Below are 26,793 nucleotides of genomic sequence, written 5' to 3'. Positions count from 1 at the left end.
GCGTTGCATGATTATGCAGTATGCAATTTCTGTAACTTGTCGACTGTTTCTCCACTAATGCAAATATAGTTTGAAAGGCTAAAGAAAAATGTACTTGTGACATCTTATCAGTGTTTTTCAAAATAGTCCTCGGAGACCAGTACACCGCAATGCTTTGTTGCAGACCCTTATGCGTCTGCACTAAGTAATAAAGGCCTGTAGATGGCCTATTACCCGACTCGGTGGCCTTCGGGACAGACGTAAGTGTGTGTCGACGAGCCCTAGTGGCACCGGGCTGAAGCGATCTGGGGATTTTGCAGTATAGTAACGTAATGACAGCTACGGCCAAATGACCAGTCGAACAGCTGCCGCTTGGATGCACCAGCTCTCCGTGAAACAGATAATGGGACTGGAAATGAATCATCAGAACAGAAGAGCGCTTTGAGTGCACCATTAATGTACGCATCTTTAAAAAAAAAAACCCGTCGGTCTGGGAAACCGTTTAAAACACTTTGCTGTCGATTAGCAGTAAAACAAGTTAAACTAGAAATCCCGAAACCAAAGTTAAACCAGAAATACCGAAATCGTATGACGCGCGTGTGAGGTCGGTCGGTCGCGACGGTCGCCGCAGAGCGGAGCAGTGCGCGCGGTTCTGGCGGGGAGAGGCGACAGGCTGCTCACCCGCCGCAGCAACACACCAACTGACTGCGGATATAAACAAACACACGACGGGCGAGGAGAGGCTCGCCAACACATCGAGGAGTCCTTCGGCACCTCGATGGTCGCTGAAGGTTATATGAAACGGATTACGAGCGCTGACATTTGTTTCAAGCCCTTTTATTCCTACGGATATCTAACATTGCCTATGTGTTTGTGCGTTTAAAAAAATACCAACGAAATGACGGAGCTGAGAAAGCGAGGAGCAGGAGGCGGGGACCCTAACAGTACAGAAAACATCAGTGATAAGGTAACTCACGTTAGCCGAGTCTGTATTAGTGAGCTTTTACATCTAGCTCGGCATTTAGCTGGCTGGCTAAGTAGGCTCGGCAAGCCCATGGCTGTACAGTCGCCCACTTACTGTGCATTAGCCAGCTAGCTTGTTTTTATAGCAGCTATGTGGCTCTCGGATGTTCACATTCATCAAACACATTAATAAACTTACTGGAGATGGAGTTGGTTAGCCAGCCAGCAATTCTTTTGCAAGTGTTTGACCGCCACTAGCTGTTTTTACCTATTCCAGAGTCCCACGCATCATTAGTTACTTAGTTAATCATTCGCCAGCTAGCTGGCTGGTGTTGATTTTTGTCACCAAAATTAGCTATACCTAAGAAGTTAAGATGGCTATCTGCTGCTGATACTAACGCTAGCTAAGCTTAGTAGCTAGTGAAGCGTTAATAACTTAGATATTTCCTAGCTAAGAGAACAAGTCAGTTAAACTGACCTGCTAGCCTGAATTTCCGTAGCACAAGTCAAACGCAAGGAAGGTAGCTAGCGGTAAGCTAGTTAGCTAATGAGCTGTCATTAAACCAGATGAACCGATGTAGCTAGTAACGTTAGCTTACATTAGCTCTACGGACTCATCACTGGAGTTTTCGTTAGATAACTATACTGAATAATTGATTTTTCTGTCCGTACTGACCATTTAAAGTTAGGAGGAAGGTGCTGGCTAGCTATTCCATAATAGCCATTAAGTTGGTAAAGTTTAGCGTGATTTTGAGTAACGCTATCTGAGTAAAATGTCAAAGTAGCTTGCAAGCTGACTACGTTATATCCCGTTTAATATGAGTGTTTTAGCTGTGTGTGACATGGGCTAAGATAACTTTCTTTCAGGGTTTCTGACCCTGAAATACTGACAGGCTTCTTTCTACTTCATTTCTACCCTGAGTAGTTACTGTATCTCCGAACCAAAATAAAGTAGCCTGTTTACGCACAATTTATTGGGTTAATAGAAATTATAACATATCAACAGCCACGCAAAATTTACTTTGTGCTACTGTGCATGTTTTTTCTTCATTTTTTGCATTTGTTTCGAAAGAAGGTGCGTGAGAAATGTCACCGTAAATCAGCAGTAGAACCGGTGTTGCAGTTAAGGTCTGTACGGATTTCAGAAATGTAACGTAGATATGTCATTTATATTTTGTAGGTAATTATAATTGCATTAATTTTTCTAGAATTCAATTCTGAAGAATTAATTAAATTGTGTTTAACCGTTAGAATTTGAATTAAAAATCTCTTAGAACTGTATTCTACAAATTGTGTGGTAGAGGAAGTTTAATAATGTGTACATAGTTATGTGTGTTTAATAATGTGTACACAATGTATTATAGGTATATTTGAAACTGCTTGTGGGTCAGTGCATTTATGAAATTACCAAAAATAATGAACATGACAGGGTGGATCAGGAATTTGACCTCCCCCAAATTAAATTTCAGAAGATATTGCTATATTATTTTAAAGAAATTCAACTATAAAGTTTGCCTTTGTTACATTACAAGAATCAAGGATTGAATCTGGATGGCTTCAGTTAGGACATTTCCTATTGTTTCTGAACATGATGAGCATGACAAGATGGAGCATTTGGACTGTCACCAAACTTAATATCAGAAAAAAAACATACAATGTCTCCAAAAGTAGACAGTATCTTAAATTATGACATTATGGCTTTATTACAAACCAGGCGATCTGTAGCTTTTTGATCCGTCATTGTCAGCGTTTCCTATCATAATGAAGCAGAAATCAAGAATTAGATTGTACAACCAGTAGCAGAATGTGAGCTTTGTTTAGACCGTTATGAGACAGGATAGTTTCACTCTACTGATGATGTGCTGTTGTAGTAGTTATGCTGCTCAGTAAGAGAGCAAGGCTTCCATCGGTGGAATGAATATTAAACGCCTCTATGTTAGAATCCTGCCTAAACAACGTGATACTGCAGCACCACAGATCTTTGGTTGGTCTGCCATCGCAGGGGCAGCGGACTCCAAAGAGCAGAGCCGTTTGTAACGGGTCTGTGGTGTGGCTGAATAAGTGCCTCACCCACTCCAGTCAAGCCCTGCCAGTTTGTGCAGAACCTTGTGCTGAAAAAGTTTTATGAGTAGCAGAGCAGCACCTTCACTGTGACCAATGAAAGTTATCCCTCAAGTCTCAAGGAATCTACTCTGGAGTCTCAAGGAATAACTTCTGGAGTTTTGTTTGTAATTAAGTGTGAAAACAGAGTTTCTCTAACCCAAAAAGCTAATTATTTTAGCCTGTGAGCTCTTCTCTGGGCAAAGTTTTCAGTATTCTTTTTTTATTTGCATATTGTCATTTTATTTATCTAGTGTATTTACTTATCTACTGTATACATCTTCTCTGTTGTATTTTGACTGACACACATCAGTTCACCATGTCAAATTCCTTCGATATGAAAATGTACTTGGCCAAATTATTGATTCTGATTCTGAGACCAAGGGAAATTCATAACTACAGCCTCCCAAAGTCACTCGCTGACGCAAGTCTTAAAGTCATAAATGCAACATTTAACATGGAATTTCTCCACAATAAGAGTAATATTTTCTGAAATTAAATATGGTAACAATACTGTACCTGTGATTATAACCATAAATTAAAAACTTAGTGGAATTTCTGTTAATTCCATTTTAATATCTTTAGTGTGAGGACAGGCAGAGATCTGCATCATCAACCTAATTATGTTCAGAAATCTAATTATGTTAAACCTAATTATGTTTCTTGTGTTTTGAAACTATGGGAAATTTCCTGACTGCAGCACCCAAATGCAGTCATTGATGCCTGTAATTAAGACATAAAGGCGATGTTTAAGATGGAGTTTCTCCAAAAGTAGACTAATATTTTCTGAAACATCATGCTCATTGTGTTAATAAATAAACTTGCGATATTTTCTTATAGCTAGCCAAACTCAGTTATTAATGCCTCATGTAGGCAACCCTTAATGTGGAATTTCTGTAAACATTGGTAATGTCTTCTGAAAATGGTAATATCTTCTGAAATTCTATGTTTGGACAGTCATTTTTTCAGCTTTAGACAGTAACAAGTATATTATTTCTTCATATTTTAATTCTAGAATGGATTTTTATGTAATTCCATATAGAATATAAATGACAATCAATTACATTTATGAAATTCAGAACTCAATTGTAACAATGCTGTTGATTTACATTTGACACATTTAGCCTTCTATTTTTATAGCACTACTTCCCATGTGTACCTTCAATCAAAACAAATATATGCAAAAAAAAGTAAATCTTTACAAACGTTTGCGCAGTAGCACATACAAACAGCCAGATATAGTTTTATATGATATTTTAGAATTTCTTTTAATCCAGTCAATTGAAATTGTGCCTCAATGCTCATTGTTGGATAGCAACAGCAAGTGTCAGATAGTGACAGATTGGTTATAAACTGGGTAAATCAAATCATTCAGTTATGAATGAGTAATTGGTAAAGGTGGTTGCCTCTTTTAACATGGCTGCTTTGATTCTGCCATCCCCGTGACTGGCCCTCCGGCCTGAGTATAGCATGCTGGCCTCTCCTCTCTGCTCACGCCTCAGCTACCATGCACACTCAGTGTTAGATGTCACTGGCGGATCTAGAATATAGCGTGCTACGCCATACATGAGCATGGAGAGTTTATTCCCTAGGTAGTGCCCTACTAGGATGCGGTTTTCTTACTTGGCATCCTGCTCTACTCTCATTGGCTTAGCTTGTTGTCTTGTCAGGTCACACCAGACAATAAACGGGTCACACCAGACAACAACAAACAGGTCACACCAGCCCTTATGTCAGCACACACCCGTTACTAGAGGACACAGCAGACAAAGTGCAGGCTTGGCAAGTTGTGGTGACTCAGTAGTGTCCTGATCTGCAAGCAGTTAAGAGTACTATGACTTTTTGTTTGCTGAGTGACTGTGAGGACAATGAGAGCTGAGTATTCTGTCCATGACTGTAACATAAGCAACTGGACTTTACAGTTCATCGGCTCATTGCTTTATCCGTGACCAACCTGGCGATACGGGGTGCATGTTTTCCTGTTCTGTAAAGTCTTCTGCCTCAGCTTCTGTCCTGGCTAGCTGTAGACTGGTGCATTTTGCAATTTTTGCGTACAGGTTTTCCTAATCAGCCTGTGTAGTTTTGTTCGGTCATTGCTGGGGTTTTTATGCTGACACCTCTGTAAAGTAACAAAAGAAGCAGTGAAAACCAGGCTAAGCTGTCAATCGCCTACTGGATCACACTGAAGCTCATTGCGGCTCTGGAGCTTTGCATTCGCCTCTGCTGGCTTGCTAAAGCGCGGCCGGGGCAGGTGCAAGCACGGACCGTGCCGGAGGCCGCTATCAGCGAGCGAGCAAGTAGCCGGCACCTCTCTCGTTCGGATGCCTCGGTGTCTGTGCGCATGAGAACCTCTGGGGATTTTAGAACCCATGAAAAGATCTCCTTTGGGCTCCACTAGCCCACCATCACCATCACAGCCTGGCTGCAACACGCCTGCAGCCAGGCCTGGGGTTAGCCTCAGCTTGCACCCGCTGGCCCAGATGACCCTTATGACTGGGCATTAGCCTCAGCTCACGACCGCTGGCCCGGACGACCCTTCTGATTAGGCATTAGCCTCGACTCGGGCGCGCTGGTCTGCTTAGCAGCTTTGTTTGTTGTGTGCCTTGCGCAAAGGTAGGTGACAACTCTGTGGCTCTGTGAGAAAGTGGAAGTCTGAGTGCCATTTCAGTAGATGTTGTCTTAGCAATGCTTTCTCATGTGCTGACGTGTGTGTGTGTGTGTGTGTGTGTGTGTTAGCGTTAGCGTTAGTGTTCTCGTCTTAAATGTACTGTTCCAAAGAAGTGCAGAAGTGAGATAGTGAGCCGGTTCCTGCATAGGATTCCCCATCCTCTTAAATGCTCAGCAGAATCTGCCTAAATGCCACAGGCACAAAACGCACAGCGGCATTTTTAGGGTGCACAGAAGCCAGGCTCGGTACATTTCCACCAACGCTGTCTGTAGGCGTTAGTCTCCTCATTAAAAAGTTAAGAGAAAGGGGTTCTCTTACAAGCATTAATATGACACTTCAGACTCGAGTGACCCCTAGACTCTGCTGATCTCGCTCCCAATTACCTCCTAACGATGGCTAATTGGATTCATGGACCAAAGTCCTTAGCTGAGTTACTAATTTTAGATAGATTTTTTAAAAAAATCTTGTTTCACTTCTGCTCATATTATTTAGCTTGGCTTTCATTGAAGAGTTCACAGAAGGGGCAGTAATAAATCTGAGAAGCAAGCAGACGCTTCTCGAGTGCGAGTGGACAATTTGTTCCCAGCGGGGACGGTTAGCAAAAATAGGAGTTTTGAAAGTCTTTACTGTTTCGTTAGCGGGTGTCAGTCATCCTGTTCTCAAAATGACACAGTTTCTCGACGTCATGGCTGAAATAAAGGGTCAAGACCATGAGCAAGGAGGCAAGTCCAGTTATGACTCAGAAACTCTCATTTATTGCTTGTTTATTGATTGTTCTCTCCTTTAAAAACAACTCAGGGCTTTATATTGGTGCACATAACTATTACAGTCTTGCATTAGGCAGAAAAATTTGCCCTGTTAATTCTTTCATTCTTGCATATGGAGCTTTCGTCTTGTGATGTGATATAACGGTGGTCCTACAGACAGAAAAGAAAACGCTTCCTATCCCTTGAAGTTCCTACTAAGACATGTCCCATTGCAGGCTGTTAAAACGAGTTAGTGTTGACTTATCAGGGCATATCCCGGACTGGCTGTGAAGCCTGTGATTTATGATGCATGCTTTGTGGGACACGTTGGGCAAAGCAGGGAAGGTCCTCTTGAGTGTTCAGCTAGGACTCTATGAAGAATAATGCCCTAAAGCTGCCTGAAAGCTTTTTCTGTGGTTATTTTGTTTATTTGTTTTTATTAGTTTGGTATTTGTAGTAATTAACACGGTGCTTTGTGAACCCATAGTGGTAACATGCCTTCAAAAAGTAAATAATCCACATTCTCACCTTGATGTTGAGGGATTAGGAATAAGACATGGCCCTGCATAGCTACAGTACGCAGGCCTGCTTCTGTATGGAGTGGCCGTGTCAGTCAGCAGTCTCCTGTTACCCAGCTTCCCCAGTCGTGGCTTCGTGCCTCATGCTTTTGTTTCAGTCAGATCTGAAATTGCACCCTCCCACACACGTCTTCCGAGTGGATTAGTCAGCACTCTCCTCGGATGACACGCCACCCAGAGCTCCTCCACCCAGAGCTCCTCCACCCAGCGTAGTGGCTGCTGGCCGCGCTCTCCTCCTCTGGGCTTGCGCTGTCCACTGCCTGCTGTTCTGTTCTTCACCTTGCTGCCGTGCGGTCATTTGCCATGTAGAGAGTGAAACTGAAGCAGGCAACCTCTCTGCAGTCCACCCCCCTGAATCTCTCACACGCACAGAGGCATAAAAGACCAAGCACTACTGTACCCTGCCCGCGCAGGTGCGGCACTCTCTCGCAGGCCTGCATTTGCATGACCTTTACCCTCCACTGTCCTCAACCAGTCTGGCTTCATTCCTCTGGCCTCCACCCAACCACAGGCAGACAAATCGTGCCTTGCTGAGATTTTCATTCATGCCCTCAACGGCGGTGTAGATTTAAATTTGTATTCTCCCCTCGGCAGAAAGTGACAATAGTTTGTATTAAGACTCGCCACAGTTTACGTGCTTGTGTACCACACAGCTATATCTGCTCTGTGCATATGCGCACTCATGTGTGTGGTCTCCACAGGAGGCAGATGGACAGGACCGACTGGGGCTCCATGGCGAAGGAGAAGCAGACATGGAGGGCGAATGCAAGGCACACACCCCTGACATGCCGCCAGGAGACGGCAACACTCCGCAGTGTCTCAACAGGGCCCTAGAGGGCCTGTCCTCCAGGTAGGCATCACACCGAGGGGGTGTGTGGGGGAGGGGTGACACCGGGTCTGTATCACCCTGGCCATGCGATATTAAAACCTTTCAGACTGTGTGAACCATAAAGGTGTGGCTGCCAACCCCCCACTGCAGTGTTGTGTCGTAGTCTTCATTTTCCAAGAACTGTGCTGTGCATGAACAAGTTTGGCTACAAAAGTCACAACACTGTCAGTAAAAGTTCAATCTTTTGTCCACAGGAGGAAGTGATTGGGAAGTTGTATGAAGTTAAGATTCTTGGGAGTAGTTTTAGTGAGATTCCTCCCTGACTGTGTTTTCCTGTTTTCATGGTTTATAAGCAGGGAAATGTCAAATGGCTGAGCAAGTCGCAGAGTGACTAACAACCCCAGTGCCTGTAATGCGCAGTAAGCACTTGCAAATAGCAGCAGCAGTGCTGGTTTCGTAAGATACTAGTTTTTTATTTTGTTTTGTTTTGTTTTTTTTAAATGTGCGATTTACGTTACTGTGTATGTAGAGCTGGTATTTGATTGGCAGGTGAGGGTGACGGGGTGAGCCAATAGGCCATCAGAGCTCAGAGCAGACTAACGCATATGCCCACTTAGAGGCTGCCCTAATGTGGGCCAGCCTTCCTGGTCTCGGATTGGCCGTAGCCACTTCTCTCTATAAATCCCCTCCCTCCCCTCCTCCGCACATGAAAGGACACTGAGTCACGCTAGGCGCTCCTGAATAGATGCACCCGATCCTCCTCCCCCATTCTGACTCATTCTGACTCTCTCTCCCCTTCTCCATCCCCTTCCCCTCCTCTCACTCTCCACTGACACCTTCCCCCCACGCACGCCGTGGTTCTCTGGTTGAATTGTAGCACCAGTTTGGTTTATGGCACCGCCCAGTAGCGCAAACCAAGAGCTCATATCTTTATGGAGGCCCTTTGTTGGGTTTATGAATGCTCTCGTACATGAGGAACGACTTGAGCTCCTGCAGTAGGGGACTGTGTGCCACATTCGCACCCCCACATTCCCAGAAATCAGCAGAGTGGTATTTTTTGCACTGACCTTCCTTTATGGTCCAAAACTGATTTGCAGGTCACATCACAGTCTGTTAATAGGACTGTTTTGTAATTTACTTGAAATGCCTCAATTTATGGTTGTTTGGATCCTCTGGGGTTTCGTAAGTCCCTAGTAGGCCCTTTTGAACGCAAGCCGAGTGTTTAAAAACTCCATTTGTCCCCATTTCATTCCTCATTGGTCTCTTTGTGCAGAGTCATGCTCTTGTACAGTGGCAGTGGACACAACACAGCCACTCAGATTTCCGGAATGCGTCCGCTGCAAAATATTTTGGCCCCTAGTTTTGGTTTCCTAATTCTTTTCCAGGAACTGAGTTGTCAATTTAGGAAGAAAACAGGCAACTTTAGACAACCCATAGCCTCGTCACTGGCTGTGTTTAGCCTCAGGCACGAAACACCTCTGTATCTTTTAGTTTTTTTAAATTATTTGAACCTAACTATCTGCTCAGTATTAGCCCCCCCCCCCCACCTGCTATTACAGTCTCTCCTGTTGACAATAACACACAAGGCGAGAACCATAGGACATATCCATTTAAGCTCTTTTAAACTGCTATATATATATGTGTGTGTGTGTGTGTGTGTGTGTGTGTGTGTGTGTGTGTGTGTGCTCCTTCATATACACCAGCATTTCCCACTTCTGCCCTGCTAATACCCGATTCAGCTCCTTAATGGCCCATAGAGGTTTGCTAAAGTGTTGAACGTGGTTTGTCCTTGCAAAAGGTCCTGCGCTGCAGGGGTGGAAAGTGGTCTGTGACTGATACATTTGTTCTTTGTGGTGACTCGTTTATTCACGCAGATGGAAGAACTGGTGGATACGAGGAATTTTGTCCCTGACCATGATCACGGGGTTCTTCCTCATCATCTATTTGGGACCACTCATGCTTATATTTGTCGTGAGTACGCCTTCACTTCTTATCTCCTGTTGTGGTTGTAAACGTGCAAGACAACACACAGGCAGTTACCACTGACCTCCACACCGAGCACTGTTATAGCAGGACTGTTGTCCTCCAGTGACCCTGGTTCTGCAGTGCCATATGTCACCTGCTCAGCATTTGTGAGGGTTCTAGGTAATAGATGTGTAATTTAGTTTCAACAGGTTCCTTGAGGGTGTTCGTGATTCAGCAGGATGGTTTAATACATTTGTTTTCCTACTGTTGAGTAAAAGCTGTACTATGCCGCAGACTGATGAATAACTGTACTCAGATCCATTACTTATGGGATTTCTATATCTTTAGGTAATGAGCATTCAAATAAAGTGTTTCCAGGAGATAATAACCATCGGCTACAGGGTGTACCATTCCTATGAGCTGCCGTGGTTCAGGACACTCAGCTGGTGAGTATGAGTACGCGTGCTCCGGTGCATAGGATCAGATCTGGTTTCTGTCTCTCTGCCTCGATCTGTCAGCAACTTTTCATGCCTGGCCTGTCAAACACAAACGCGAACTCGCCTCTTCCCTCTCCTCCGCAGTTCACCTCTGCTCACAGATAGACTAGCGATTACCCGGACTTGAGCAAAGTACAAGTCCAAGTTGGAGCTGTGTGTAAAGTACACCCAAGTGGGTGCATCTAAACAGCAGCATTATGGATTATGGGGGTGTTCCAAAGAATAACATGGGGGGGGGTGGGCGGCATTCAAAGATTATTCCTGCCTATTAGTATATGAGCAGTATATGAGCAGACTTCTGACCCAAAAACGTCCACCTCCATTTCAGGTACTTCTTGATTTGCGTGAACTACTTCTTCTACGGTGAGACAGTGGCCGACTACTTCGGCGCGCTGGTCCGGAGGGAAGAACCCTTGCAGTTCCTCGTGCGTTATCATCGTTTCATTTCTTTCACACTCTACCTGGCAGGTGAGCTTGGCGGCAGTGAGGGATTTGAACAGTGAGGGATTTGAACACTATAGGCCCCCATAGCAAGAGCCTGACCGTGGGCTGTTTGAATGCTCCCCGGCTCTGTGATTCAAGTGGTATCAAAGGCGTCTTGGCTGATTTCTTGGGTGGGGTCATGTGACGCTTGCTATCTTCCCACCTCCCAAGTGCTCAGAGCATGATATGTGCGGTTATTAGAGTGAGCATGATACAGCAAAATAGTCCAAACATGGCGTGAGCCTTTTCACACAGTGGCGTGATCCTCCTTCATAGGCCTTGGGCTCCATTACATGTTACTGGGGGGCTCTTACCTGTGACTGTACATTTCTAACTGTGCATTATTCAGTGCTGATGTCTGAGTTAGCATGGCGATGGGGAGAATGTGCAGCATTTCACTCTGCTTCCCCTCACAGCTGTGTGGTCAGACTTGGCACCAAGAGCAATTTGTCATTTCATACTTCCCCTCCACTGGACTTTTAAAATAGTTTCAAAAACTCTGACTCTCATAAGTCGTCATCATTATTCCTAAAACTGTAAAATGGATTGGTTATTTTTCCTCCTTTATGTGTTTTGATTGTGTATTTTTATTTCTTTGTTTTTGTAAAACTGACCGCATGTTGTTTGCCTTTTACAGGGTTCTGCATGTTTGTTCTGAGCCTGGTGAAGAAACATTACCGCCTGCAGTTTTATATGGTTTGTACCCACGATACCGTGTGCAAGCACTCACTCAACACTCACTCCTCACTCAGCGTGGTACTTCAAATGGGATATTTTAAAAGCCACACTGTATATTATAAATTCATGACAGCATCCAACACATGAAGAACAGCACCAATGGTGTATTATTATTATTATTATTATTATTATTATTATTATTATTATTCACCAACACAGGAGTTTTTTTATTTAGGTTGACCAATATTTTGGCAAAAAAGTGATGTGTTTTGAAGGTGTGGCGTAACCTCTTGGCAGAGGTCATTACCTCAGGTGGCTTACTGCTAATGTTATAGCCAGCTCAGTTCTGTCATCGTTTTATAGAGCATCGCCATTTTTCACTTTTATCCTTTGATCTCTCAGGGGTTATGAAGCGCGTTCAAGTAATGGTACTTTTGAAACATCTGCCTTAATGTCAACAGATGTTTAGGATCAGTCACATGCGCTGTTAATGACCACACACAAGCGTCTGACTTCTCTCAGTCATGACTGTGCAGTAGTGTCTAAGCAGTATACTATATGTGATGTTAAGCCCAGTTGACACACAGTGTGAACCAGTTAGTGAAAGCAGTTATACAGTTGGCCCGGGTTTGCTAGCCCTTTTCGCACTGAACTAAATCAGGGATTTCAACACTTTACTGGGTGTTTAAATGGTTAAATGCTGAGAGGTAATTGGTTAGTTAGCAATGTTTTTATTGGCTGCATATTATCCTTACTGTTCCATTAAATATGTCTGTGCCTGTGTGTATGTGTACGTATTCGCGCACGTGTGTTTGCCTTTCTAGTTTGCCTGGACCCATGTGACCCTGTTGATTGTGGTAACCCAGTCTCACCTGGTTATTCAGAACCTTTTTGAAGGGATGATCTGGTAAGCAGGGCTCACACCCAAACCTAGGGCTGCTGACTACTCCCACCTTAAAATGCTTGTTTTCATAAAAGCTTCATCAATGTGAATGGCAGAATATTTAGGACTGTTTCTCACTTATTCCGCTGGCAAATTCCCGTTATCCCACCCACAATGGTACATATTCCTCCTTCTCTTTCCTGTCCAATGCTCATTCATGTGCAGGTTCATTGTGCCAATATCAACGGTCATCTGTAATGACATCATGGCTTACCTGTTTGGCTTCTTCTTTGGAAGAACTCCTCTGATTAAGGTAAAACTGACTCGAGTTAAGATTTTGTGTTCTTTTGCAAGTTTTGTGCTTTATAGAAAGTTTGTGGGGGGGGAAAAGGATTAAAGTTTACATTGTTTGGATAGTTTACATTTACATTAGGGTTGTAAAAATGAAAAATGCTGCAGTATATCCTGGTGTGTAGATCTGAAGGTGGTGATCAAATAGCATCATTTTTGGAATGTTAAATTTAATTATAATCAGTTATAATAATTGATCATGTATACTAATTGTAATCAATGATATGCTGTAATTTTTTGAAGACTGGACTTGATGCGTTTGGATGGTTCCTTAAAGCACTGTAGTGGATTTAGATGCTCTAATCAGGCCGTTGCATTTCCTCTCAGCTCTCTCCTAAGAAGACCTGGGAAGGCTTCATCGGTGGCTTCTTCTCCACGGTGGTCTTCAGTTTCCTCGTAAGCCTCCCGCCGGCCTCAGAGCGTGCCGAGCACACCCCTCCGGAGGGCTCCTGGCCCTAACCCCCATTTCTTCCCTATGCAGTTCGCCTACCTGCTCTCCCAGTACCAGTACTTTGTGTGTCCGGTGGAGTACAACAGCGAGACGAACCGCTTCACCGTAGAGTGCGAGCCCTCGGACCTGTTTGTGATGCAGGAGTACACGCTGCCGGCCACAGCTCAGAACCTTCTCAGATGGGTAAGGCAGTGGATGGGTGTCCGGTAACTATAGAAACGAATGTCCCACAGCGGGGAGGAATCCTTGCTGAACAGGCACATAAATGATGCAGTAACAAAAACGAGTACTTACATTTACAGCACTTAGCAGATACAGAGCGACTTACAAAGTGCTTTGTCATTTACTGTCATTTAGTAGAGTAGGTTAGAGTCCAATATACCAATGAACTAGAATAGTGTAGAAATACAGGGATCAATGTTGATGCCTAGAAGTACAAAATACATAAGCTCCATCTTAGACAATGATAAGTACAATAAACAATAAGTATGACAGTTTGTTAATCAACATCAGTGTAATAAACAGTATCCTACAATCAGTAAATACAACATTGGTTGTAGGGTTTTGCACATCTATCGTTGGATAGATCCTTACACTCATTGCTATAGTGTAATCAGAGCATATCACTAATGGTGTACAGTACCTGCACCATATACCAGAGCCACTTTTTTGAACACCTCTTGTAAGTGCACAGTCAAGTCATAATACTAAGGACGACAGTGACTGATTAAAGTGCCCTCTGATGAAAATTGTAATCTCGTTTACACTGACGACAGTAGACTGGTCCACTGTTGCATATATTTGTCACTTGGTAGTACATGCTATCATGAGTCTAGCATTTGTTAAATGGAACAAAAAGGGCAGTTTGGGGTCCTCCCCCCAACAGAGTCCCCTCCACCAAAACCAGGATTTCATCCCCAAGGAGCCAGTCATAAAAGGAAAAAAATCTGATGACACCCTACGGAAACCTTTCTGAAAACTGGGCCTTATAAGTGCTTTATCTTTTACCTTTTAGCTGATATGTGTGGGGTGGAGGACAGCCTCCAGCCTTTCTCAATCAAAACCTACACAAAGCAAATGCCATTACACTCCACTGGCCTTCAGGCTGCAGAGAGTTTGAAATGTGTCCTCTTAGCTAGAAGTCATCCACTGACATCCATTGAATTTGCTCTCGCATTCTGAATTGCGGCAGTAAGTGACCAACAAACTACAAATTCTGGTCTGGGATGATGTTTCTTCACTCACATTAGTGAGGACAGATCACTACAATAAACGGGAGGCTCGATTTCTCACTCAGAAGCTGAACATCCTCTCTGAGTTTGGGCTGCTCTGTTTACCTTTGACAAGGTAAACAGGCCAGCATGTAGAGACACGGAGTCACGGAGAGGAGAAGAGCTTTACGCACGTTTTCCTGTGCATTTCGTGCCATGTGGCCTGGGAAACCCAAAAAGGTGCCCGTGAACTCAACTCCTTTTCCCCACTTCTACCCCTTTTTCCCCCCCACAGAAAACGGTGAACCTGTATCCATTTCAGATCCACAGCATCGCCCTCTCCACGTTCGCCTCGCTGATCGGCCCGTTCGGAGGCTTCTTCGCCAGCGGCTTCAAAAGAGCGTTCAAGATCAAAGTCAGTCTGGCTGTGGCTCTCCTCCTCCAGCAGTGATGTTGCTCTGTGACAGTCGCCTGCTTGCTCCTCTCTGACAACCTCATTGATTTTTACAGGACTTTGCGGACACCATCCCAGGCCACGGCGGGATCATGGACCGCTTTGACTGTCAATACCTGATGGCAACGTTTGTTCATGTTTACATAGCGAGCTTTATCAGGTAAGGATGCATACCTGCCACCAGGGCTTCCATTACATTTATCTCATTTAGCTGACACTTTTATCCAAAGCAATTCTGACTGAATACATCGTGAATAATTGAGGGTTAAGGGTCTTGCTTAGGGCTCCAACAGTGGCAACTTGGCAGTAGTGGGGACTTGAATTGGCAACTTTCCGATTACAAGTCACAGTACCACTGAGGTACCAGTGCTCTGTCCATTAGAACTCCCGTCTAGGGTGTTCAGGATATGTGCGAGATGTAGGGCAGTTTGGATTTCCCCTGAAAACACTCCAGGAGGTCACTGTAGCTACGCTCTCCACAGGTTCATATTTTGCTTGTAGCCTTGTCAATTTTGGATGTCTGTGAATTCTTTACTACTAAATATGACCCAAAAGATGGCCTTTTGTATGAATAAGTGTTGTTTCCTTGATTCTCCGTCCCTCCAGGGGGCCGAACCCCAGTAAGGTGTTACAGCAGCTGCTGGCGCTGCAGCCTGAACAGCAGCTCAGCATTTTCAACACACTGCGCAACCACCTGCGAGAGAAGGGCATGCTGCCCCCTGCTGTGCTGGAGGCTCAATGAGAGAACAGGCAGCCAGTCGCTACAGCAGTTAACATTTAACTCTTCAGATATTCACACATGAGTGTGAGCGCACAACCCCCCCCCGCCCCCCTCCTCAAAACATCCTTTACAGCATATCTAGTTTTGCAACAACAGAATTAAGACTTTACCAGCAGACTTTGCCTCATGCTTCCACTGCATGAACAGCTTGTTGATCTACAAAAAAAAAAAGAAATGGAGCAGCAACCACACATGGCCACATGAGGGAGGTGTGGTTCTTTTTGCCTTGAACCATATACAAGAACACGTCTTCTGACAAACAGCGAAAGACAGAAGCATGTGGTAAGTGAATGTCAGAGGGCTGAAAGTGTGAAATATGCACAGCGAGTGCATTGCACTGATCGTGAAACATTCTAGAATACATTTGTGGTTTTTTTCCATCTTTTCTTTTCTCCTCTAGTCAGCAGAACAGAAATAGGCCACTTTGTGTCTGCAGTAAGGCTGTGACATTGGCTTGTGAAACGCTATTACACAAAATTAGCATGTAACCCGTGACTCCTCAGTGATGTCCTTACTGGCAGCATATGAAGCAAAACACCCAAAAATGAAATGCACTCATAGTTATCATGAAAGTAGCCATTTTCTCTTTTCTCATTGTGTGTGTGTGTGTGTGTGTGTGTGTGTGTGTGTGTGTGTGTGTGTGTGTGTGTGTGTGTGTGTGTGTGTGTGTGTGTGTGTGTGTGTGTGTGTGTGTGTGTGTGTCTGTGAATTCTAGAATATCAGTAGCAATGGACTTCATTAACTATGGAATTTAGATGATGTAGGTGTGTGTATGTGTGTGTGTGTGTGTGTGTGTGTGTACATATCTCTCATGTAAATAGTATAAAGATTATACTAAAGGATTTACAGTATTTTATTTATATATATATATATATATATATATATATATATATATATATATTAGTACACTTATGTGACTTAATCAATTCTATCCATTCTAGAGGTATATGTGAACAAACTAGGTTTAACTTCCAGAAATTTAGCATGATTAAATCTCTGTGGGGAGGAGAGCAGGGGTAGCAAATAAGACCTGAACTAATTGCTTCTTGAGGTGAGAGACTTTTAATGGAAAATGATTTGGAGTGACTACTCAGTGGGGCAGAAATCTTGCTGTGCTTCCAGTAACCTCATCCAGCCATCTTAGTTGCACTGTAGGTAGACAAGGTGGAAGAAACTTAAAAATGTCCCCTTGAGGTCTTACCAGCCACACTAACGTCTTGTGGTAGAATGTGTTTAGGACATTTTAAGGTTCACACATGCTTTGAGGGGGTTTTTTTGTTTGTTTGTTTTTTTTTTTTTTGTTTTTTTTTTGGAGATACTGTATGAAGCTCTTTGAACATGAATTTGTTAATTCATTTGCTAGTACTATTGCGTTACAGGAACAGATCTGAATATCCCATCAAAAATACGCTTAAAAAAGTTAATCCTATTTTATAATAACACCCATAATTAATATCACCTAAACATTAACAGAAACAGTTCACATCAAACGTACGAAGTCTGACAGGCTGTGCACTTTATTGTTTAAGGAATAGTCCTTTGACATATCCACTAACTAATTTTTAAACAATTATACACTATTGTTCTGACGTCTGAAAAATATAGACATGTAAGCATACATGTGTTCAAAACCCTTTCACTACCATTTGAGCACTATTTCATGGTCTTGAGTGAAGAGGGGGGAAAAACCCGTTACTGGGCTTGTTCAATTAATCCTGTCCAGTGAACTTTGCCCTAGAAATCTAGAAATCTCGCCTTAGTGGAGTTTGGGACCAGATGTGTTTACCTTGAATGAGTGGCTGCGTGGCGATTCGGACACTGTCCTGATGAGGCAGGCGGTGTCTGGTCATTCCTCTCTGCAGGTGGTTTACCCACTTCCCCCTTCGTGTTCCGTCATGTCTCCAGCCCCTTAAACCTCATTGGTGTCATGGCTAAACTCCCCTTTGCCCTTGACCTTTTGTGACCATGTATGAACGCTGCATGTCTCACAGATTTAATTCCGTCAGACCAAAAAAAAAAAAAAGACAATGTTTTAGTCAGGTGTTTGCAGCTTAAAAGCTAGCAGCTGAGCCTGTTGTGCGGCTACAAGAATTGTAATGGGTTTTTTTGGTTGTTTGTATGCTTGTTTTATTAAAATAACGTATTGCACATATTACATTCTGCGAGATGTAATTCTGAACAAGCTTTTCCCATTCAACAGTGGGACAGCAGAGTTCAGCTCAGTTAATTATAAGAGAAAAAAACTGGGGTTTCATTGTTCTTTCCTTTTAATAATTATTTAAGACTATGATTTACAGATTTTATAATATTACTATATATGTTTCAAATGGGGAATATATAACAATCAGAATTTCACCAAAAATACAAAAACCAAATAATTGTTTTGGGGGCAACTTAAAGCAGTCAAACAAAATGTATGAACTTGATAATTTTATTATTGCTCTGAATATTATCATTATTGTTATTATTACTGTTGAAGGTGAATAAAATCTAAATTTCTTCCCTTTACATGCTTCTGCTTGTTGTTTTTTTTGCATCTGCTCGTCCACAGGGTCAGTCAAACACAAAAACCACAAACAAATACTTCAGCAAGCAGAAGCTTTCCAACTTTATTATTTCAAGGATAAAGTTCATGTGTGTCGGTTTATCTTGCACGTTTTTAGATGTCCCTTATACATTCATGTGTCAGTAGGCCAGACAAACGGAGCGCACGCTGGAGTTTTGAGGAACGGCGACCATTGCTCGGCTGGGCCGAGGACCTTGACTTATCCACAGTAATGGGACGTGATGGATGCACTACTACGACGCCTCTGCACATGGGTGGTGGGGTGGGGTACTAGGAACACTGTGACAGGGACAACAGTCATAACTAAGGGAAGCTCAACAACCAACGCCTTAAGCTGAAACTGATGAGGCAGTAGCAAGCCTGTTCAGGGTCTTGGGTAATGTGCAGGGGGGCATCGCTGAATGATCTAAGGTGCCTTGCAGTGGTATCACATGAAGTGCATGTTTTTGTTACATCAGAGATGGGTGTATGTTGTTGGGTTTAGCCACTGCGCTCTTCAACAGTGACGGTGTGCGTTCTTCAGTGTTGGTAACGGTGAAAAGTACTCAGTGCTGACAGCGAGAAATGGAACAATCTGAATCTGCCAATTTTGGAATTTTCTTAGAATAATTTGTATAATTCATACTGAGGAAATAAAAAATGGTTAGAAATGACTCAATGTCATTGTTTACAGCTCTTTGGAGTAAGGAGAGTGCCTAGAAAAAAAAATGTTTACACCAAATGATTTAAAATTGAATACCTAATAACTTTGTACTAAAAATGTCACTGGAGTGAGAAGAATGTGGAAAAACTAACATTTAATTTAATCTAAGGAAGATAAGGTCAAAACATGTTGCAGCATATTGTAAAAGTCAAAATATCGGGAACCAGACTAGTTGAATTTGCAAGTAGTTAGAGCCTATTTACAGTGTGAAGGCATTGACCCTCTGCTGTGGTCCTGGTTTATGGCTATGATGTTTATCCAAATTATACCCATGGATAAAGTCTATGAATGAGACAATTATATGGTGAAGTTGCATCATACAATTCGCTACCTTGGACATTATTTAAAACTGACATCAGAAGTATGAAGAAAGTGCTTAATTCTAGATTAGATCCTTTTTACAGCACAGCCTTACCACAATAGTGGACGGAAATACCTCGCTGCTTAACATTTTTTAAAATTCAGTAGGAACAGTTAAGGCTAGGCTGGATTTAGCAGTCATAGGTTTTACGATGACTCCATTCCTATGTGACCCAACAAAATAGCTTTTTTGCTATAATACTTCTATGTTTCTATGTCCAGTATCAGGGCCTTTATTCACAAAGTGTAGTGCAGTCTTGCTCCATAACGACAAGTGCGTAAAAGTTCTAAGATGTCAGTTTTAGAGAGTGGAGTTGTGTCCAAAGAAGGTCTAAGTTCTTCAGGACTTGGAACAGTCATAACTAAGAAACTATTTTATGGATCCACTTTATTTTCTTTTTTTTTTTTTTACCTTTTAATTATATTTGAATTGAATTTAATTCCCTTACTGTTATTTGCTTTATATTTTGTTTTCTGTTTTATCTTAACTTATTTGATTCATTTTATCTCTGTGGTGTCCTTCTGTAAAGCACTTTGTAAACCTTTTTCCAAAAGTGCTGTATAAATATAACTTTTTAAAACTCCAAAAATCATGAAAGTCAGTTACAATTGATGCATATACAAAGGCTAAGATTTTGTCACATTATTAGTCATATGTCAATTTTTCTGGCAATTCATAAAAAAAAAGAAAACAAAAACATTATGGCTATGCTATCTGACCTGGATTGAGAATGATTTGAAATATTCGCAATTTTTTTTTTTTTTTGCCAGAAAAGAATTCATGGCAGCATTCTCAGGTCCTTTGTGAGACTGGGCCGGGGCCCCGGGCCCCAGCGCCAACCTCCTGCCCACTAGGTGACGACATCACTGAAGGGCAATCGCAAGTCCTCCTCTTCCACCAGTGCGTCTCCTGCGGCAGCCCTGTCAGGGCAGAACAGGTACCTGAGCACGGCCAGCGCCACCCGTACCAGCAGCCTCAGCGCCAGGAAGGCGAAGGGCACGGCGATCTCCATCACATGGAAGATGGAGGCGCTGAATCGGCTGAGCAGGCAGGTGGAGAAGAAGGTAACGAGCGCCACGCATGGGTACAGAGCCAGCTTGGCCAGCATAAAGGCATGCTCGCGGCCGCCATAGCGCACATACGGGTGCAGCGTCTCGCGCTCGGAGAACAGCGCCGTCACCCACATGGCCAGCTGGAAGAGGCCCGCGAAGAAGACGATGACGCAGCTGATCTGAATGGCCTCCAGCTCGTTCCGTGAGCCATGGGGGAACTCTTGGGTCAGCTGGTAGGCCAGTGGCAGTCCGCCCACGAACGCCAGCGAAAAGGTGTTGAGGAGACCCATGAGCCGTGTGGCGCGTGTCACGTGCAGGAAAAGCGAGTGGTGGACGAACCAGAGCAGGCCCACGGTGGCGAAGGAGCCAAAGTAGGCCAGGTACTCAGGGCCATACTCCCGGAGCGCCGCCACCAGGCTGTCGCCGAACTCCCGCTTCACCCGTGACGGCTCCGGCACGTTGTCCTCGCTGGAGGCGGCGGAGTGGGAAGTTACAGGCGTTAGCAAGCGCTTATCTAACTCGCAGATAGTTTTTGCTCAAGTATTAGCACCACATAGAATAGGATGAACAGGTGCTAACATCACCACGGTCATGGGTTTGAATCCCAGGGAGCACATATAAACATGTCCTACTGATAAAAATGTTTATCACTCTGGATAAGAGTGACTCACTATATAGTGAGTGTATCACTATATAGAGATACATACCATATATCTAAGATGAGAAGAGTTGCTACAATGGCGTATACGCCATCACTGAAAGCCTCGACGCGCTCTTTGCTCAGTGGTTCATTGGGGTGGTATGTATAGAGCAGCATAGAGTCTGGAGTGTCATCTTCCTGGCCTGAGGGAAGCCCGATGAAGAGCAGATTTATATGAAATCACTTTACATATAAGAAAAGTAGAATTCAACACTTTGACCAGGATCTCTCATGGTTCATTACCTATGAAACCTCCTGTAGGAAATATAGTACTTACTGCCGATGGCTTTATTCCGAATCCACTTCAAAGACTGAGAAATATAGGGCATGAATATGACAATGGCCAGCAGAATATAGGACTGTCGGAAGAAATGGAAACAATCCGAACATTATTTTAGGAACATGTTCAGATAATAACACTGCCCTCAGTGACTGTTACAGTCTCATTATAAATGAACCCTAAACTAACCATGGTGGTATTGTACATGAATGTATGGCTATGTCAAAACAAACACTTTCCACTATACACTACTTTTAACCTGAGATCTATGACATCTTGACTCACATGACAGGGACTTTGCCTAGGCTAGAAGGTCGTCATTGTACATTGAATAACGCTATAATGATGTGATAAGGTGTAGTAAGGAAGTATCACTAACCAGTTGGAAAAAGATGAAGGAAAAGATGCTGGCAAAGAAACACATTACAGGGACCCTCATAATGACTTTGAGGATGTGGCGTCTGTGATAGGCCCGATTCTCTGACATCTGAATGTGTTCATTCAGGAGGAAAGGGCAGCTAAATCCATACAGGACGATAACGGCCTGCGGAGACGAGGGCGAGTCTCTGTGAATCTAAACCTTTAATCCAGCAGACGATGTGTAAGGCGTAAAGCCGAGTCTGGATTCCCTACCTGGATGAGGCCTATCACAATAACGCAGGCACAGAAGAGGAGAATTCCAAGGGTGTTGTTTGGGAATGTTGCCATCAGCGAGAACTGCAGAGTGTAAAACATACCGCAAATGACACCAAAGGCCGCCGTGTGAAAGGTCGGCTTTTTTCCTGTCACCATTTGCCAAGAGTCAGATCTGCAGGTCAGTGTGTGAGAAATACTGTGTGCAGCTGTGTGGTAAAACGATTAGAGATGCCACACCGTGGAGTGGTAAGACATTCACAAGTTTCATTCGCTTATTTCCACAAAAGAGGATCACTCACCGTGTACGGCAGAAATGTAATCAGCATCATGCAAGCCTGAAGTATAAAAACAAGCTTTATGAACATGGGCTTTATGAAAAGTGAGAAATACCAACATGCACAGGAGATACATGAAATGATCAATGGCTACATGTGAACGCACCAGATTGAGAAGTGCGAGGGTGTCGTCAATACGTTCGATGACTTGAAACAACCTGATAACAGAAAGGGTGGAGAACGAATCAAAAGAAAAAAGAAATAGCCAAAAAACAAAGTTGAAAATATCCCTACATGTATGTACATATTCCTTTGTACATGTATATATCCCTACGTATACGTACTGTATATATGTATATATCCCTGTGTATATGCATATATCCCTCCGTATATGTGTATATCTCTACGTATATTTATATATCCCTACATATATGTAAATACCCATATGTATGTTAATATTCCCATGTTTATATATATATATACCCCTCGTTTATGTATATATCACTATGTATATATCCCTACAAATATGTAAATATCCCTGTGTATATGTAAATATCCTTGTGTATATGTATACAGTGGTGTGAAAGTGTTTGCCCCCTTCCTGTTTTTTTTTTTTTTTGTGCATGTTTGTCACACTTGTTTCAGATCATCAAACACATTTAAATATTAGACAAAGATAACACACGTAAACACAAAATGCAGTTTTTAAATGAAGGTTTTTGGTATTAAAGGGAAAAAAATCCAAACCTACATGGCCCTGTGTGAAAAAGTGATTGCCCCCTCTGTTAAAAAATAAAATAAAGGTGGTTTATCACATCTTTGGAAAGCTGAAATCAATTTCTCTAGCCACACCCAGGCCTGATTACTGCCACACCTGTTCTCAATCAAGAAATCACTTAAATAGGACCTGCCTGACAACCTGAAATAGAACAAAAGATCCTCAAAAGCTAGACAACATACTGCAATTCAAAGAAATTCAGGAACAAATGAAATACAAAGTAACTGAGATCTATCAGTCTGGAAAAGGTTATAAAGCCGTTTCTAAAGCTTTGGGACTCCAGCGAACCACAGTGAGAGCCATTATCCACAAATGGCAAAAACATGGAACAGTGGTGAACCTTCCCAGGAGTGGCCGGCCAACCAAAATTACCCCAAGAGCGCAGCGATGACTCATCCAAGAGGTCACAAAAGACCCCACAACAACATCCAAAGAACTGTAGGCCCCACTTGCTTCAGTTAAGGTCAGTGTTCATGACTCCACCATAAGAAAGAGACTGAGCAAAAATGGCCTGCGTGGCAGAGTTCCAAGATGAAAACCACTGCTGAGCAAAAAGAACATAAAGGCTTGTCTCTGTTTTGCCAGAAAATATCTTGATGATCCCCAAGACTTTTGGGAAAATACTCTGTGGACTGAAGAGACAAAAGTTGAACTTTTTGGAAGGTGTATGTCCCATTACATCTGGTGTAAAAGTAACACATTTCAGAAAAGGAACATCACACCAACAGTAAAATATGGTGGTGGTTGTGTGATGGTCTGGGGCTGTTTTGCTGCTTCAGGAGCTTGCTGTGCTAAATAGAACCAAAACCAAATCCTGAAGGAGAATGTCCAGCCATCTGTTTGTGACCTCAAGCTGAAGCGCACTTGGGTTCTGCAGCAGGACAATGATCCAAAACACACCAGCAAGTCCACCTCTGAATGGCTTAAGAAAAACAAAATAAAGACTTTGGAGTGGCCTATTCAAAGTCCTGACCTGAATCTGATTGAGATGCTGTGGGATGACCTTAAAAAGGCAGTTCATGCTCGAAAATCCTCCAATGTGGCCGAATTACAACAATTCTGCAAAGATGAGTGGGCCAAAATTCCTCCACAGCGTTGAATTGCAATTGTTGCTGCTAAGGGTGGCCCAACCAGTTATTAGGTTTAGGGGCAATCACTTTTTCACACAGGGCCATGTACGTTTGGATTTTTTCCCCCTTATTTTTATTGTTAAGATATCAGGAAGGGGCAATATCCCTACATATATGTAAATATCCATATGTATATGTATATATCCCTGTGGATGCCTGAAGACACAAACTAGAGCTTTACCCGCAAGCATTTCAGCCATCCTCACCTTATGTGGGCTGCCCAAGCAACTGTGACAATCACAAATGTCATCAAGTACACTGCAATCTTAGTGGTGAGGAGCATCTGTATACTCTCCTTCAGTTCCTGTGAACAGTAACGATGAGGTTTGTTTGTTTTTTTTCTTCAATTTTGACAGGGCAGACAAATGACATCTAGTTGTTAGTGTATACATGAGTCATATGAACATGAGTGGGTTTTTTGGCTTTTATGTCAAGGAGAATGATTGCCAAACATGGAAATGGTGAATGAGGAAGAAGTTACAGTGGCTGCAAGGTAAAGGTCATGGTTGAGGAAAACCACCAACCTAAATTAATAATTAATAATAACCTAAATTAATAATAAATAATAGTGTGTGTTACTGAGTTCTACAGAGGTGACACTTAATGCTGTAACCAAAGCCAGAGACCTAAATTACATAACCATGTACTGGGTGTAAAAGGCTGATGAATAATGCATGAAAAATGCCTTCAGTTTTCTTAGTATATGGAGAGTATAATGTCTGGAAGTCAAAAGGATTCACTGAAATATCTTTGGATGTCCACATGGCGAAAAAATCATGGATTGCACTGAAGAATGGTCCAATTTCTAATAGAAATGATCTAAAATGTGTTTAATAGTATTCTGAAAAGGAGCATCTTTCTCAAATGCAGTAGAACTTAAAGCCACCTGCCACTGTAAAACACCTTACCTCATTGTCTTGAAATTTTGTATGGGCAACAGGTAATATCTGTGAAGAAGAACACATGGCCCGTATCAGAGTGCAGCCCCTCAAACGAGACGCATGACATGGTTACTGTGGACGAAGTCGAACAATAAACTGCTGTCGGCCCAATGTTTTGACTTGGTGAGCTTGTGGATATGTGGCTTACCATGACAGTGGCAATGATAGAGATGAGCGCATCACTGTACGCTAGGAGACGGTGCGAAGACTGCGTACTACTGTGGCCGCCCCTTTCGGACGGCGTGACGCTCCCCGAAAAGGAATGTGAAATGTTTCTCGGCGTGTTTGTCTTCTCCATTTCTTCGTCGTCGTGGTGCTCTGTTATTTCGCTTTCATCATTCATCGCGTTTGCTAGCGGTAGACGGTGTTCGCATCCAGGGGTCGGCTACGTGTTTGCAAGCGAGAATGACACTTAATAGTGGACCGGAAGGCGTATGCACAGTGAGACGAGGAACCGCATCTTGCAAGAATTATGCACACTTTAATTCCAGTGACGTGTACAGCAGATTTTACCCCACAAATCATGAATATAATCCAATTTAAATTGCTTGAGTGTAGAGAATTAAAAAAAAAAAAATCTCCGGCAAGAGGAAGTGACATAATGTTATTACACGTGACGGTCACGCGTGCTTCCTACTATCCTGCCACTTGTTTAGAGGTCACCAGAGGGCGCTAAGAAAACAGAAAAACAAAGGCGTGACGCTATTACTGCGAGAAAAGAGAATTCAAACCATTGGGCGAGGTGTGCTTTTCCTTTATTCTGAAATCTTGCCTAATTGAACCTGTGAAGCAGCAGCTTCATAAGGTTTCTCGAGGCTAGAACGGGTTGCGTGCGAATACATGACCTCAGACTACTTCAGTGAAATGGTGCTTATTAATAAGTGTTGAACTGGGGCTTTTAGCTTTGGCTAAAAGGTGTACATAATAAGACTGGTGAATTTGCCCTGACTCACTTTGACCACATTGTGGAGAGTGGTTTTGGGGTTTCTATAGATGACAGTTGTGTGTCACAACTAGAAATTGCATATGGCTGTCCAAATTGCAGGGTGGATCTCTGTAGGACTGTAGCTGTTATCCTGAACACACTCTCTCTCTCTCTCCCTGTGTCTGTGTGTGTGTGTGTGTGTGTGTGTGTGTGTGTGTGTGAGCGAGAGAGAGAGCACGCACCAATGAGAAACTGAAAGAGTGAAAAGGTGTGTGCCTGTGTGTGTCAATATTTGTCGATCGATCCACATTAAATATATACATTTAAAAAAAAAAGAACAGTTGCCCAGCATGTAACATTATCTACATTATCAATGTACAAATATTACACACACATGTAGGGATTTAATATTAAATTAACAATATTGGGATTTTATTATTTGTTTAAAGATTTAATGCTCTTCGGTCATTTTTAAGATTTGACATATTCAGTATAAGTATAATTAATGTCAAATATAATGTTTATATCAATATATTTATGCATGAATTATTTCATATGCTTGTGAGCATGCATGTGGATCTGCATAGAACACCCTTCTTCCTTTCAAGTGTATATTTTGGTTGCAATGCAATTTCACAGAGGAAAGATAAGAAGAATCAAAACATTTGATGACAAAATCTTTCTAATGTATTTACTTATTATTTAATGTATCTACTTGCAAAGCTGTAATGGTAAGACTACCAGTCAACAACGCATTGAGTTGATATCCATATATCCAGAAGAACAAAAGGAAACCTAGTCTTAGAGCTGTACTTTTTACATTAATATT

The 26,793-nt window shown here is 42.7% G+C and overlaps 2 protein-coding genes across 3 annotated transcripts; one reads left to right on the top strand and one right to left on the bottom strand.

The window, feature by feature from the left end:
* The first annotated feature begins 230 nt into the window (after nucleotides 1–230).
* On the top strand, nucleotides 231–18,125 carry cds1 (CDP-diacylglycerol synthase (phosphatidate cytidylyltransferase) 1). 2 transcript variants are annotated; one of them, XM_081714138.1, is made up of 13 exons: nucleotides 231–437; nucleotides 7,736–7,884; nucleotides 9,738–9,834; nucleotides 10,177–10,274; nucleotides 10,654–10,793; nucleotides 11,446–11,504; nucleotides 12,311–12,393; nucleotides 12,595–12,682; nucleotides 13,048–13,116; nucleotides 13,202–13,354; nucleotides 14,678–14,797; nucleotides 14,893–14,996; nucleotides 15,443–18,125. In XM_081714138.1, exons 2-13 carry the CDS (start codon nucleotides 7,787–7,789, stop codon nucleotides 15,576–15,578), a joined length of 1,245 nt encoding a protein of 414 aa, XP_081570264.1. In that variant the 5' UTR covers nucleotides 231–437; nucleotides 7,736–7,786; the 3' UTR covers nucleotides 15,579–18,125. The 2 variants fall into 2 exon arrangements, with proteins under 2 accessions (XP_081570264.1, XP_026884784.2); XM_027028983.3 differs by lacking the exon at nucleotides 231–437 and adding an exon at nucleotides 444–946.
* A 76-nt stretch (nucleotides 18,126–18,201) lies between these two features.
* On the bottom strand, nucleotides 18,202–25,635 carry tmem175 (transmembrane protein 175). Its single transcript, XM_027028969.3, has 10 exons — nucleotides 25,188–25,635; nucleotides 25,007–25,045; nucleotides 24,305–24,402; nucleotides 22,357–22,408; nucleotides 22,215–22,250; nucleotides 21,913–21,996; nucleotides 21,659–21,823; nucleotides 21,277–21,358; nucleotides 21,007–21,142; nucleotides 18,202–20,767 (listed from the first exon to the last, which is right to left on the bottom strand). Exons 1-10 carry the CDS (start codon nucleotides 25,380–25,382, stop codon nucleotides 20,098–20,100), a joined length of 1,557 nt encoding a protein of 518 aa, XP_026884770.1. The 5' UTR covers nucleotides 25,383–25,635; the 3' UTR covers nucleotides 18,202–20,097.
* Nucleotides 25,636–26,793: the final 1,158 nt, after the last annotated feature.

This window comes from Electrophorus electricus, chromosome 5 (genome assembly GCF_041902795.1).
Source record: "Electrophorus electricus isolate QZ-2024a chromosome 5, ASM4190279v1, whole genome shotgun sequence".
NCBI lineage: Eukaryota > Metazoa > Chordata > Actinopteri > Gymnotiformes > Gymnotidae > Electrophorus > Electrophorus electricus.
Note: the sequence above shows the minus strand (reverse complement) of the source record. Positions and strands in the feature narration are given on the sequence as shown.

Coding starts and splice junctions, on each gene's coding strand:
- cds1 (XM_027028983.3), top strand. CDS start 878: ATGACGGAGCTGAGAAAGCGAGGAGCAGGAGGCGGGGACCCTAACAGT. Junction 7,885..9,737: donor CTAGAGGGCCTGTCCTCCAG/GTAGGCATCACA, acceptor TTATTCACGCAG/ATGGAAGAACTGGTGGATAC. Junction 9,835..10,176: donor CACTCATGCTTATATTTGTC/GTGAGTACGCCT, acceptor CTATATCTTTAG/GTAATGAGCATTCAAATAAA.
- tmem175 (XM_027028969.3), bottom strand. CDS start 25,382: ATGAATGATGAAAGCGAAATAACAGAGCACCACGACGACGAAGAAATG. Junction 22,251..22,356: donor CCCTCGCACTTCTCAATCTG/GTGCGTTCACAT, acceptor TTTATACTTCAG/GCTTGCATGATGCTGATTAC. Junction 21,824..21,912: donor TTGTGATAGGCCTCATCCAG/GTAGGGAATCCA, acceptor TCGTCTCCGCAG/GCCGTTATCGTCCTGTATGG.